This window comes from Gopherus flavomarginatus, chromosome 13 (genome assembly GCF_025201925.1).
Source record: "Gopherus flavomarginatus isolate rGopFla2 chromosome 13, rGopFla2.mat.asm, whole genome shotgun sequence".
Taxonomy (NCBI): domain Eukaryota; kingdom Metazoa; phylum Chordata; order Testudines; family Testudinidae; genus Gopherus; species Gopherus flavomarginatus.
In genome coordinates, this window is record NC_066629.1 from 29,334,289 (window position 1) to 29,347,019 (window position 12,731).

Consider the following 12,731-nt stretch of genomic DNA (forward strand, 5'->3'; position numbering starts at 1 on the left):
ACCGGTAGCGTCCTTCCGCCCTTTTCCCGGGAAATCAGTGGTTATCCCTGGAGTAGCGACTGAGATTTGGGCAGGCCCCGGCCCTGAAGATGCTCCCGTACAACTGCCGGAGCTCGGGGTGAGGCCCGGGGCGGCTCCCCTCCCCCAGTCATGCCTCCCGGACCCCCGTGAAACCCTTACCGGCCTTCCCGAAGTTCCTTGAGCAGAGAGCACCATGGAGCTGGAGCTGGGCTGGGCGGCTCTGGTGCTCCTCTTCGCCGCCTCCCTGCTCACCGTCTCGGCCTGGCTGTTGCAGTATTCCCGGGGCGTGTGGAGCGGCCGGGGAAAGCCGGAGACCTCGGGAGGAGCTCTAAGGGAAGCAGGCATCTGGAAGTCCTTACTGAGGCTGCGAGTGGCTCGGGACGGAGCTCCCGAGGAGGCGGTAGCGGGGGCCAGAGGGCTCCTTGCCTCGCTGTTTGCCTTCAGATCCTTCCGGGAGAACTGGCAGCGAGCTTGGGTGCGAGCTCTCAACGAGCAGGCCTGCAGGCACGGGGTAAGAGGCAGGGAGTGGGTGCTGGTCCGGAGCCGGGCATGGGGCAGTAACTCCAACTGGATTAGGGGGTCGGGTGTTTGGGCACCTCACAGAAATGCCGCTTGAATAGCTGCTAATAGCTAACCCCATTCTCTTCCTCCCCCAGCTTTGATGAAATTGTCCCCCCAAGAACAAAATCAGGGTTGCCTATACAGTGGCAAGTGGAATGAAAGGGGTGGGGGCTTTCACCCCTTCTCAGATTAACTTGAAAGTGCTCTGGAGAACAGAAATTGCTGTGGATTTCCCTGACTCCTGTCCAAATAGTGTTTGAATGGACACAGGGGGTGGACCCTTCTGTAGCCTGAGTAAACTGGGACATGGGGAGCTGGGGTCTTGGCTTGTCCTTAATCATGCAGTGTTACTACTGAACATTTAAATGCACTGAAACCAGAAATGGAAAGTAAAATTCTCACAATCGCTGTAGTGGAAGTAGAGATGGAAAAGATCTTTCAGATCATCCCACTTTGTGCTAGGTCTCTTCCTTGCGGGACATCTGACCACTGGCATATATGAAGTTTTTTGTGGTATTGTATGTAATCTGTTAAATGTAGTGGGATATGTTAGACTAAAATAATATACAATAGTCACTTTCCTACTAATGCCCATAATTACTAAAATTGAGCATACTTTAAAAATGTCTGTTTTTTACGTTCTACCTTTTGCTTATCTGGAACAATGATAATAGACTGGATAATTTCATTTTCTGTCTTTCATGCAGTAGCCTAATACTACAATGCTGTGGTTGTAAGTACTGCAAGCATTTAAGAATACTTAAATATAAACTATTTTTGTTCTAAAAATAGTCAAGATTTCTATTTAACAGTAAGTTTTGTAAAACTATTTTTCTAGCCCCCAACTCTAGGTAATGTAAAACTATCTGACATTGCACTAGAAGGCTTCCACAGTAATCTTAACTTCTGAATTTGCTGGCCAATGTTCACTTTAATCTCTAATCCTTAATGTTGCATAATACTAGAACAGAATATTCCTAATTGATTTCTCATGGAAACAAATGTCACATCCCACAGTACCTGCAAGGTGATGACTTCCACCCTGCACCCAAAGAGAGTACAGGTATAGTGGGTCCAGTATTTGAGGTTTCCTGCTGTGGTGGAAAGGTTCGTGGCCTTTCTGGAGTGTTAAGATGTTGCTATAGGCTTCTAAAAGACTGAGACAAAATTCCCTGAAGGCTAGTTTAAAGTAATGTGCATGCCAGAAAAGGAGATTGAGGAATTTATTATCTTTGTCACATCCAGGACTTTGCTGCCTCAATGAGTGGAGAAGATTGATATAAAATTTGTGTGTATTTTTGGGGAGGGTGGGAATGTTTTATACAAGGGGAAAGCCCCATGATGTTGCTGATTGCATTTGAAAGGATAATGCATAACTATGCTGTGTGGAAGTGTAGCCTGATCAGTGGAGGTTTGAGGCCTAAACTCGCATGTTTCCATACTTATTTTCCATAGCATAAAGCAAGTAACTTTCCCCTGTAATTCTGTTATTAATTCACTTGCTTCAATGTTGATCTCAGGTGATTAATCTGCTGATACACACAAAACAGACCGGGTGGTGGGGAGGCCAAGTTAGTCAGTAACATTGAATGTAGCAAATCCTGCACAGCACAGGAAGAAACACTTGTCTTGTAATCTCTCATTTACATATAAAATTACAGTAATATACCGCTGATTTTTCAAATACAAAGTGAAACACACAAATTCAGTGTTCAGAAAGACAATCTCCTGATAGGATAATGAGGCTGACTATAGACTTTGTATATGTTTTAGCTTATTATTTATGTATACAGTATATCAGGACTACACAAATGTGGCATATTTTGTCATGGAGGAAATGTTACAGGAAGTGATTAAAATGACTTTGTTATCGAGACAGTAACAGTTAGCCGAATAGGGCTACCAAACTCCGTACCAACTGCCTTCCACAGTTTATGTAGCTGAAGTAGGGTTTAACCTGGACAAGAAGCAAAATGGAATAAATAAGAAAGCAATGTTATGAAATAAGGAATAAGATGAGAGTCTCTCTCAGCGTAACCACACAAGATGTTGTCAAAGTTGCTATCCAAATGCAGAGTTTGTGAAGTCTAACTTTTCACAAATGCTAAGTTGAATAGAAACACTTTGGAAAAAAAAATCAGGAAATATTTACTCAATACTCTTTCAATGGAGTTACTTTTTAATCTAAACATTGCACTTTTTAGTGCAGTGATGCACAGCCACAGGCAAGGAAAACTCACTCGCTGCTACTACTACTCTTGCTTGCCTTGTCCAAGCTAAAAGAAACACAGAACCTAAACAAGCAGCATGACTAAAAATTCTTTGTTTTAATAATCTCAAGTGTTACTGGGTAAGGAAAGTTAAAAATAATATATTTAACCTAGCAGTGCCCCAGAAGAGATGGTAAAAAGCATTTTATAAAGGTTAACAGACTTAAAGCAATGTGTTCGTGCCCATTAACTGCCCTACTGGGGATTTGGACTCTGCATCACAAAGGATGCAAGTATCTGGTGTGGATATCCATTCTGTTGCTGTGTTGTGGATTCCTGATGTGGTTGCACGGCCTGTCATATAATGCTATATCCAAAGGGTGACAGAGAAGATATTATCTCTTGGGGGAATTGTATGTTTTGATGTTTTCAGCATTGGTTTTTATCTTGTAAGATACCTGAAGAAATGTAACTAAAAATGCCTGGCCTCCTCCCTTTAGGTTTAGGGGTCTTCCCAGACCTTCCTTTTGGGCTGGGGATTGTCTGTCAAGCAGCACCCTCCTTGGTGCAGAGGCCCCCGGTGCTCCTCTTGTAGCTTTCCTCCAGCAGGACTGCTTCTCCAATTAGTCCCAGGCTCTGAGGGGTCGGCAGGGATGCAGCCTTCTCCGGCTAATGTGTGTGTCTGTTTTGAGGGAATGGGCAGACTATATACAACTCTCTTTCCCAGACTAACTCTACAAGACTCCTGCTCGTGGATCCTTGGGTACCTCACATTAAAGAGGCCATACCATGGGACAGGAGTGAGATGCCTCTACACCCTACTGCCTTTAAAAGGATGGACTACCCCTGTCAAAGAGGTGTTTTGATGTGAGGGGGGATTAGCTAAACAGAGACAAAGGGTGGAAGAGGGGACACCAAAAGACCTCCATGTTGCAAAAGGGTTAAAGCACCAGCTTTTCACCTCCTGACACTTTGGTTCAAAATTAGGTCTCAAGCGAAAATTACTTTTTCACTTGTCTTAAACACTTGTTCATGTTTCAGATTGTCCATTTGCATCACAGCTATGGCTCTTGGTTGGATGAACTTCAAGCTGGAATTGCAGGGCAGCTCCCAGTTAGGACAGAGATGTGTCAGCAGACTAGTGTGTCGGGAGCCCATGACTGAAAGAGCAATGGGACTCTGGGTCAGGATGGAGGAACATTGGCAGAATTTTGCCTGAGATCCCAGGACCATTGTAGCAAATGGTCTGCAGATTGGAACTTGGGGAGCATTTGGCCCATGCTCAGGGACCTTTATAGTTGGTGAGATTCTGCTGAGTCTGGAGATCACATCATGATTAGGTAGCTGCAGCTGGAATCATTTTTTTTTTTTCTGAAGCTGCAGGAAAAGCTGCAGTTTGGCTCTTATACTCTCTCCGGTTTTTCATTCCCCGTATAAGGGAGACATGTCCAGCCTTATACTGACCTCTGCTAAGGAGCAGCATCTGAACTTGCCTCCCAGCAGGTGAGCTGCCATGACACTGTAATGCCCAGTGTTTTATCTGCTGTGCTGTGAAATAGAAGCACAGGTCTAGGCATCTTGCTTTCTGTCTGTCCTCTCCTCAACCCTAGTCATCTCTGCAGACCCAGAGAGGGGGATCACTCCAAAAGCACAGAGCAGCTCACCTCTCTCACCCCCAGACTGGCTGTGGATGGAAATCAAAGTGAGGCGTCTTTCTGAGTGGCAAAAACAAATGCAAGGACAGGGATGCTCAGGTTTCTCCTGAGAGGACAGAAATTAAGGTCCAGAGTCCCCTCTTCTGCAGCAAGCTGGGGGTGCCATAGCTTGAGGGACTGAAATAGAGGGGAAGCAGAACTTGAAGGTGGTAGCTGCCATATTTACTCAATGTGGTGAGATGTCAGACATCCTGAGGGTATATTTCAGAATGGAAATACAAGTCTAGCAGCTGTGCTTGTGTGACAGCATGCTTCCCAGAAGCAGGTTGCAGCTGTGGAGAGGGAGGTACTTGCCTACTGCCACCTGGAGGCAAAAACTCTGGGAGTGGTGCCCATTTTTTCTCAGTACTGGACCCCACCACCACTTGTCTTCTCCTCCATATTTCACAGAGTTCTCCCTTGTGGTTGGAGTGTCATCTGCATTAAATGAACTGGGTTCATGAACGTAAAGCTTTATCAGAGCCTTCCCCGCATCCCTACTTCTCCAAATATGAAGATAGGCAACTAAACTAGAATTGATGCAGGGGGCAGGTAGACTCAAACCCAGCTTGAAATAATTTGGCCCCAAAACCAAATTATTAAAGCAAATTGGCATCAGCCACAACCCCCCACATGATCTGACATTGCCATATCTGTCATTGTGGTCCCTCTGTCTTTGACACAGGTTTCTTTCACATGATTTGTGTATTCAGGGGGCTCATTTCCCTCTGCCCTCTGCCACTTGGAACCTGTCTGCCTTAGTGCTTTGACCGAAACCCTCCTAGTGTGAATGCAGCTCCTATCGGTTTCTTGTTTCTCTCTTTCCCTAAAAAATCTTTGCTGCTGCCCTTAGTGAGTTTATGGGGTAACAAGCAAAGAACTGAGCAGATGCTCTTGGTGATGCTATTTCTTGAAAGCCACTTTGCCATGTAAGATGTTTTGGGATTCTGAAGTGTCTCTGGCCCCAAGGAGAACTGTGTGAGGTAACTTTGTAGCTGAGACTGGGTTGCCAGACACTGTTCTGAAATACTGGTTTTGGGGATGCAACAGCCATGGATGGTTGGGTTCAGATATCAGGGGTTGCTATAATTTCCATCCCTGCTGAGATCTGTGTTGAACGGATAATGCCTGTGTGATCCCTTTATGGTCCTTTTATAACATAACATCCTAGGACTGACTGCATAAGGAGCTGTTCATAAACAAAGCCTTTGTATGCTCTCCAGAGGGAGTTCCTCTCCCTATGCTGTGTGCACAACTGGGTAGTAATTCCTATCTGAGCCTGCAGTGGTGAACTTGTACCCTTCAGCATGATGCTGGCATAGCTACAGATATTATTTGTCACGGAATCCTCCAGCCCTTGTTTAAATCTACCAGGGCCCCCTCAGACTTGCAATTTCACAAGCCAGCTCCATGCCATGCAAGGAAGGCTTTCATCTTACTCATTCTGAATGTGCCTACTCTCACTGTTACCCACTTGTCTTGTGTGGATGCTGCTCTGCACTCTCACAGCTGTCCCATGGCTGCCATGTGGCAGTTCTGGAGGCCTCTCCTTGAAATGGCTTTTAGATAAATTAACCTTGTTTGGGGACTAACAAGATTCTCTTACCCCAGAGTTCAATCCAAATCACGTTTGAAGAGAGTCCTCAGCTTCCACCAGCGGTGAATATAAGTCACGTGACTTGCACAGACCAGGCAGACCACAGTATGGTAAGATACTGCCATTCTGCATTTTGTTGTGCTCTGTATCTTTTCACTGAGTGCTAGTGTATATTCTACAAGGATTATCTTGGCCTTTAAGTCTGGGACAATGCATGGGGGAATGGGGCTGCAGGCCAGGGTTGAGATGTCAGAATTAGGAGAAGGGTGGCCACTCAGTACTGGAATAGCTCTAGGGGCAAGCTCCAGTCTGGGATAGTAGTGGGGGTGCAGGTCAGGAGTTGACAGCTGGCTGAGGAAATTGACACAGTGCTTGTATCTTGCACTATTCTTGGCTCTGATCAGTGCTATTGGACTCTCAACATCATGGCCTTACAATTCAAAACAGAGGGGACCTTGTAAAACTGAGGAGATTCAATAAGAGTACATCAAAGACTTAAGCAGCAAATAATTGAGGTAACTATGGTCACACCATAAGCACCCCTTGACACTCCTCTCCAGTCATGAGTATTTGCATTCCCCTGACTTCTGTTACCACGTATGACAAGATTGGGCCTCACCACCCAGCGCCTCCTGCTGTTTATCTCCGGGAATTAGCTGAGTCCAGTGGAGCACCCTCTCCTGGTGGTGTCCCGCCTGTTGTCTGCCCTTGGTTGGCGTCTGAGCCCGCGTCACTCAGTGGCCAACCACAACCTCCAAAGTCTAGCCCCTTGTCTCAAGGGCCAGTTGCATTGGTTTCAGCCACCCTACTGCATGGCCAGGTGCAGTAGAAGGGGAAAGGGGGGATCCAGGCCTGCTCACTACTCTGGGTTTCAACCCAGGGACCCTTTAGTAGAAACCTCTCTGCCCTCCTTGTCTCCCCTTGTCCAACTGCCCCTGGGCCACTTTCCCTCTGGCCCCTCGCACCCTCTAGGCCCTTTCTATCAGGGCCTGCAGTCTGGCAGGTATTGGGCCGGAGCCCTACTATTCTCCCTCTGAGCCTGCCCAGCACTGCTCTGTCTGCGGTGCTGGTCTTCTGCTCTGGAGACAGATGACCTGCTACTCTCCTGGGCAGCCCTTATATAGGGCCAAGCTGAGCCCTGCTTGGATGTCTCCAATCTGGGCCCCAATTGGCTCCCAAGAAGCCCTTCTTTAACTGGCTGCTGGTCTGCACAGGCATTTCCCATTCAACCCAATTCTCCCAGGGAGGCTGCTGCAGACTCTTTTCTCTTTTGTCCAGGTGTTGCACTGCCATCTGTCAGCTGATGCTGTGAAGTTCCCAGTCTCTGTCACTCAGCAGTCTCCAGCTGCTGTTGCCCTGGATACCTATCATGTCACCTTAGCTCTGCTGCAGGCCCAGGTAATAGTGCCAAATCGATGGATTAAAGACTTCCTCTTTCCCTGTCCCTTAACCATTCTTCCAGTCTGCAGGAGGAGGGGAAGGGCTGGCATGAGAGTCATGTTAACAATCCTCCTGTCAAAACTGTGAGGTTAGCAGAATTTCCCTGAGCTGTGTGTTGAGGGAGCTGCAGTCTGAGAATCATGCTATGAAACTTGCTATAGACCCAGTCTATGTAGGCATAACAAAATCCAGTGACTGGATTTCTGAGGCATGGTAATGGCCTATTTGTGTTTTTGTAAGATGCTGTTTTTTGCCAGGCTGGACTGGAAGCATGGAGTCCACATAGTCAGGCTCTACTGCAAAATGTGAAAGAGCTCTGTGACCCATCTGTGTTATAAACAAAGGATTTTCTTGTCTGTCTGAAAAGAAATGCATAATTGGGAAACTGTGTGTTTAGCTCTGTTGATCCTGGGTTCCTTACTTCACTCATAAGACGTTTTCTCCCTTTTGAATGTTTCATTTATTGGGTATCTTCAAAATTTTCCCAGAGAACAGCCCTTTTAATCCCAAGTAAATTTAAAAGAAACATAACTTCCAATAGCTTCCTGCTGAGTTGTTGTTTGATCCTTCTTGAAAGACTCCGAGGTCTGGGCCTCTTCTGAAGAAAGCATTGTTGGAAATGCATTTTCACTGAGACTGTGTTGCTCAGTGGGATTGGGGAATGGAGCAGTGGAGCCTTCTGCATTGAAGTTACAGGTTCAAATCCAGCCCAGGTTGTATTTGCCCATTTCCAGGCTGTTTGGTGGCCCAGTTGGTTCTCAGTCCAGTTCCTCCTAAAAAGTTATTACTGTAAATGTCCACGCTCAGAACTGGCAATGGTTGGTTGATTGGTCTCAGTGAAGCTCCTGCATTAATAGCCAATTTGTTCTTCGTTGTGTGTCACCTGCCAGGCTTTCTGTTCAATCTGTGAAATAATGAGACATGTTATAGTCTTGTTCTCCTCTCACCAGTCTCTGTGCTTCACATAGAGGTGAGAAATCAGGATGGCTATTACATATCTGTCTTTGTGACTGTGAGGTTTTCTGGGATGGTTCTTACCTCTCTGAACTCTGGATATCATGCTGACATACCATAAGCAAGCCCTCTGTTTACAAAGTATTTGGCACAGATTGATTTGTGATGGTCCTCTTTGCCCTTTCACCATACTAAGTTTAATGATGCCCTGTCGGTGATTTAATCCCAAATCAATGAACAGGGCATCTAATAACAAGTTGATTCTTAATGGTCGTCTTTTGGCCTGAGCCAGGTGGAGATCCGTTTGGAGGAGCTGCAGAATGAGGGCCTGCTGGTGTCATGGACATTCAAGAACAGACCAGACTTGAACCTTTCAGTTGTTCCGAAACTTCAGCCCCGTGAAGTGAGCAAACTGGAGGAGGGAAGAAGTGGGGCTGGGGCTGAGAACAGGCATGGTGGGCTGAACCCATTACTGGGCTGTTACTTGGGAAAGGCGAGGAGCTCTCAGCCTTTCTTCTCTATAGCCTTGTTTGTATTAGTATTTTTTGAACGATTGATTAAACGGTAAGGGGTGGGATCTTCTACTCTTGAATTAGCGTTGGTGCAGCACCACCAGTGGCTGAGACAGTGGAAGCACTAATGTAGACAAGGTGCTAGTTCTCCAAGCATTGCTACCAGTGGTGGAGCTGCTACAGTAGGAGAGTTCCTGAAAAAAGTTAGTGCAGGCATAATCCACAATATTAACCGCTTAATGAAGTGGATTCTGGCACAAATGTGCCTTGCAGCATTTCCTGTTCAGTCCCTCCAATCCCATAAGTCTTAATTGTGTGGTGTGTGTGTATATTGAGTATCTGGCTTCCCCCGGCTTCTTCTTTCTGACTCATTGTAGCAATCCAACTGCTATTCCAAAGCGCAACAGGTTGGTCACCCATCTGTCTCTCTCACTTGTGATGGTGTGGGAAGCTTTAACGACTATTGTCATGATTTGGAGTGACTGCAGCTCTTAGGGAAATTGCAGGCACTTGTCCTTAACTCATTTGCGTTGAAACAGTGTGAGAGTGTGGATGTATGTGTATGTACACTGTGTATATAAGCTGTACTATGTACGTAAGCTGTGAGTGACACACCTGGTTTACCCCTTTTTAGGAACCCTAGAGGGAATGCAAAATAGACAAATGGAATGGGCTGAGTATGACTCTGGGAGGTGGATTGGGGCCACTTTAATGGCTTTGATGAGAAATCAGGACAGCAAATTATCTTCTTTGGAGGAAACTGTTCCAGTAACTTGTTTGTGGTTTTTTGGGGGGTCTTCTTCATTTTGGTTTGTTGGGAAGAAGAATGATGGGAAAGTGGATCTGTCCACCATAAAGGACCTGATTGAGGACTCAGTTATCAGCACCCAGCCTGCCATGATGGTGAATCTGAAGGCATGCACTGCTGGTAGTAATATGGTAAGGCTCTCCGTGTTTTCAGCCTGATTAGCCTGTGGAAGTCACTGCAACAAGATTACCGAGGTTGAGAGCATGGCAAGAATCAAAAAGCGTTAGATGTGTTTTGGGGAGGGTAATACTCACCATTATACCACTGGGATTAAAACTACATGGCTGTTAACTAATTTTTCAGGACATAAAATGGCTAGTAACTGCCAGGAATTAGGAAGAAACTTCCCCTGTGGGTTAAATCCATACCTGTCTATTATAGGCTTTTTCTGCCTTCTTCTGGAATAGTAGGTGCTTGCCACTTTGAGATGGGAAACCAGACTAGATAAGAAAATTGGTCTGATGTCTAGTAATCCTTTTTTCTTTTCCCATATGCCTTGAAAGCAGTGGGAATTGAGGAGGATCACTGGCAGGCTCAGAGATATCTATAATAGCAGGTATGGGCAAACTACAGCCCATGGGCCGCATCCGGCCTGCCAGTCATTTTAATTGGGCCCATGATCTCCTCCTGGGGAGCAGGGTCGGGGGCTTGCCCTGCTCTGGAGCTCCAGTGGTGGAACAGGGTCAGGGGGGTGCTCTGCAAGGGTCCCGGAAGCAGCAGCATGTCCCCCCTCTGGCTCCTACGTGGAGGTGCAGCCAGGGTGTTCTGCTCCACATGCTGCCCTCACTCCGTGCACCACTCCTGAAGCTCCCAGTGGCCGGGAACCACAGCCAATGGGAGCTCTGCCTGTGGATGGGGCAGCGCGCAGCAGGGCCGCCTGGCTGTGCCGCCGTATAGGAGCCAGAGTGGGGGCATGCCACTGCTTCTGGGAGCCGTTTGAAGTAAGCACTGCCCCGGAGCCTGCACCCCTGAGCCACTCCTCTGTGCCCCAATCCTGCTCCCCGCCCACCATCCAAACCCCTTGATCCCAGCCCGGAGCACCCTTCTATACCCCAACCTCTCATCCCCAGCCTTGCCCCGGAGCCTGCACTCACAGCTGGAGCCCTTACCCCTACGCCCTGTGCTCCAACCCCTTGACCCAGCCCTGATCCCCCTCCTTCCCTCTGAACCCCTTGGTCCCTGCCCGGAGCACCTTCCTACACCCTAAACCCTCACCACAGCCTGGAGCCCAATCCTGCATCCTGAATTCCTAATTTCTGGCCCCACCCTGGAGCCCACAGCCCCAGCCAGAGCCCTCACCCCCTTCCACACCCCAACCCCAATTTCGTGAGCATTCATGGCCTGCCATACAATTTCCATACCCAGATATGGCCCTTGTATTAGAGTGTTAAAGGAGGAAATGGAATCTGGGCTCAAGAGTGGGGACTGGATGTGCAGGTGAATGCAGAAGAGACCACACAGAAACAGAAATTAACAGTCTAATAGGATGTCTGACTTATTTCACCCATCGTCCATAGGCAGTGCAGATTTGTTCCCTATAGTCAGTTCCTCTGTTTGCTTTACAATGTCTTAAGCAATGATGCTCCCATAGTCACTTCCTTGACAGACTCCTCCACAGGTTAATAGGCTGTGGGACCAGCTCAGGTTCATGAGTGGCTTCTCTCCTCTATTCATGCCAGATACCATGAATTGCCACAGGGCAATCAGGGATGCATATCATAACTGTCAGCACTGTATTTCGTTGATTGAGGTTATTCAGCATCCTCCTTCTCACTGGGCTATGTCCTCTCTTTTAATGTTCCTATCTGGCCTGCTGTGGCCCCTTACTCCTGTCATGGGTTAGTTTTCTTTATCACTCCAATCTGCTGGTTGGGGAAAGGGATTAGAGAGAGTGTTTCATTTGGGCATGGTTGATCTGTCTACCTCCCATTTTGTTCCTCAGATGTCCTGTGAAAAACTGTCCCAAGAGTCCTCATCTAATATAGTGGCCTCTACAGTGTCCAAGTTGCTTCTCCGGCATATGCAGGTGCTCAACTTGAGCTGTGAAAAGGAAGGAGGTAAGAAGGGAGAAACCAGACAACCTTCAGGAGAGGGGGCGTGAGTGTGTTTGACTTCAGAGGATGAAAAGACACTTTGCTCTGATGGTCTTCAGGATTTGGGCTGGAGGGATGACAGCATGCTGAGCAATATCCTAATAATTCACTCTGTAGAATTCCAATCCTCTGGTCCTCGTTTCCGTTTCCGTTTCTTCTGATCCGTTCTCTCTATCCCAGGAGGTGGGAAGCTATGCTGTGTAGCCGAGCTAGACAGTCCTTTGCAGCAGAAATGGACAAAGCCAGCGAGAGCAAGCATCTCCAGTGCTGCAGCAGCGGTGGAGTGGAATGAGGAGCTCATGCTGTAAGGAGCTGGTGTTTGCTTTTTCAGCTAAGGGAGGGCTGCAGCCAGTGTGCCAGGTCTCTGGGGTTCATTAGGGATGGGTATGTGTCAGATGCCAACTATCCTAGATGCAAATTCCTTTGTGTTGGCAGAAGTTAGTGTTCATATCCCTGCTCTTCCCATCCTGAGTACCCATGCTGTTTTCCTAGTGCACCCCAATCCATATAATAATTTCACTTCTGATTGTACCACGGCTGTTCCACCTCCCCTTGTGTTCTTAGCAGCTGTGCAATCGCACCTCACATTTAGAGCAGGAGCTCTCTTCTATCATCACTCACACACAAAAAAGTGCACTAAATTCTGGGCCCTGTGAAGAGGTGGAGGTGGGTGAGGAATAGGGTCAGTAGAGGAAGAGAGTTCTTGGATGGAAGTCTTTTGACGTGTGCCGAGCGCCAATCCTTCTGCTTCTATCTTGACAGGGAGCTGGGGCCACGAAGCAAAGAGTTGAAGCTGAGAGTACTGGGGAACAGCAGTGGTGGGGAGAGTGAGTATGATCAG

At 47.3% G+C, this 12,731-nt stretch overlaps 1 protein-coding gene across 6 annotated transcripts in view; it reads left to right on the plus strand.

The window, feature by feature from the left end:
• C2CD2L (C2CD2 like) overlaps nucleotides 1–12,731 on the plus strand; it is a 33,324-nt gene continuing 20,593 nt past the window's right edge. For 4 of the 6 annotated variants that reach the window (XM_050922004.1, XM_050922001.1, XM_050922002.1 and 1 more), the window contains exons 1-8: nucleotides 1–532; nucleotides 6,098–6,193; nucleotides 7,362–7,481; nucleotides 8,770–8,880; nucleotides 9,812–9,928; nucleotides 11,740–11,854; nucleotides 12,071–12,194; nucleotides 12,653–12,717. In XM_050922004.1, coding sequence (XP_050777961.1) covers nucleotides 215–532; nucleotides 6,098–6,193; nucleotides 7,362–7,481; nucleotides 8,770–8,880; nucleotides 9,812–9,928; nucleotides 11,740–11,854; nucleotides 12,071–12,194; nucleotides 12,653–12,717 — 1,066 coding nt within the window. In that variant the 5' untranslated portion in view covers nucleotides 1–214. Of the gene's footprint in view, nucleotides 533–3,951; nucleotides 4,296–6,097; nucleotides 6,194–7,361; nucleotides 7,482–8,769; nucleotides 8,881–9,811; nucleotides 9,929–11,739; nucleotides 11,855–12,070; nucleotides 12,195–12,652; nucleotides 12,718–12,731 lie in introns of those variants that run through there. The other 2 variants (XM_050922000.1, XM_050922005.1) reach the window with 2 other exon arrangements.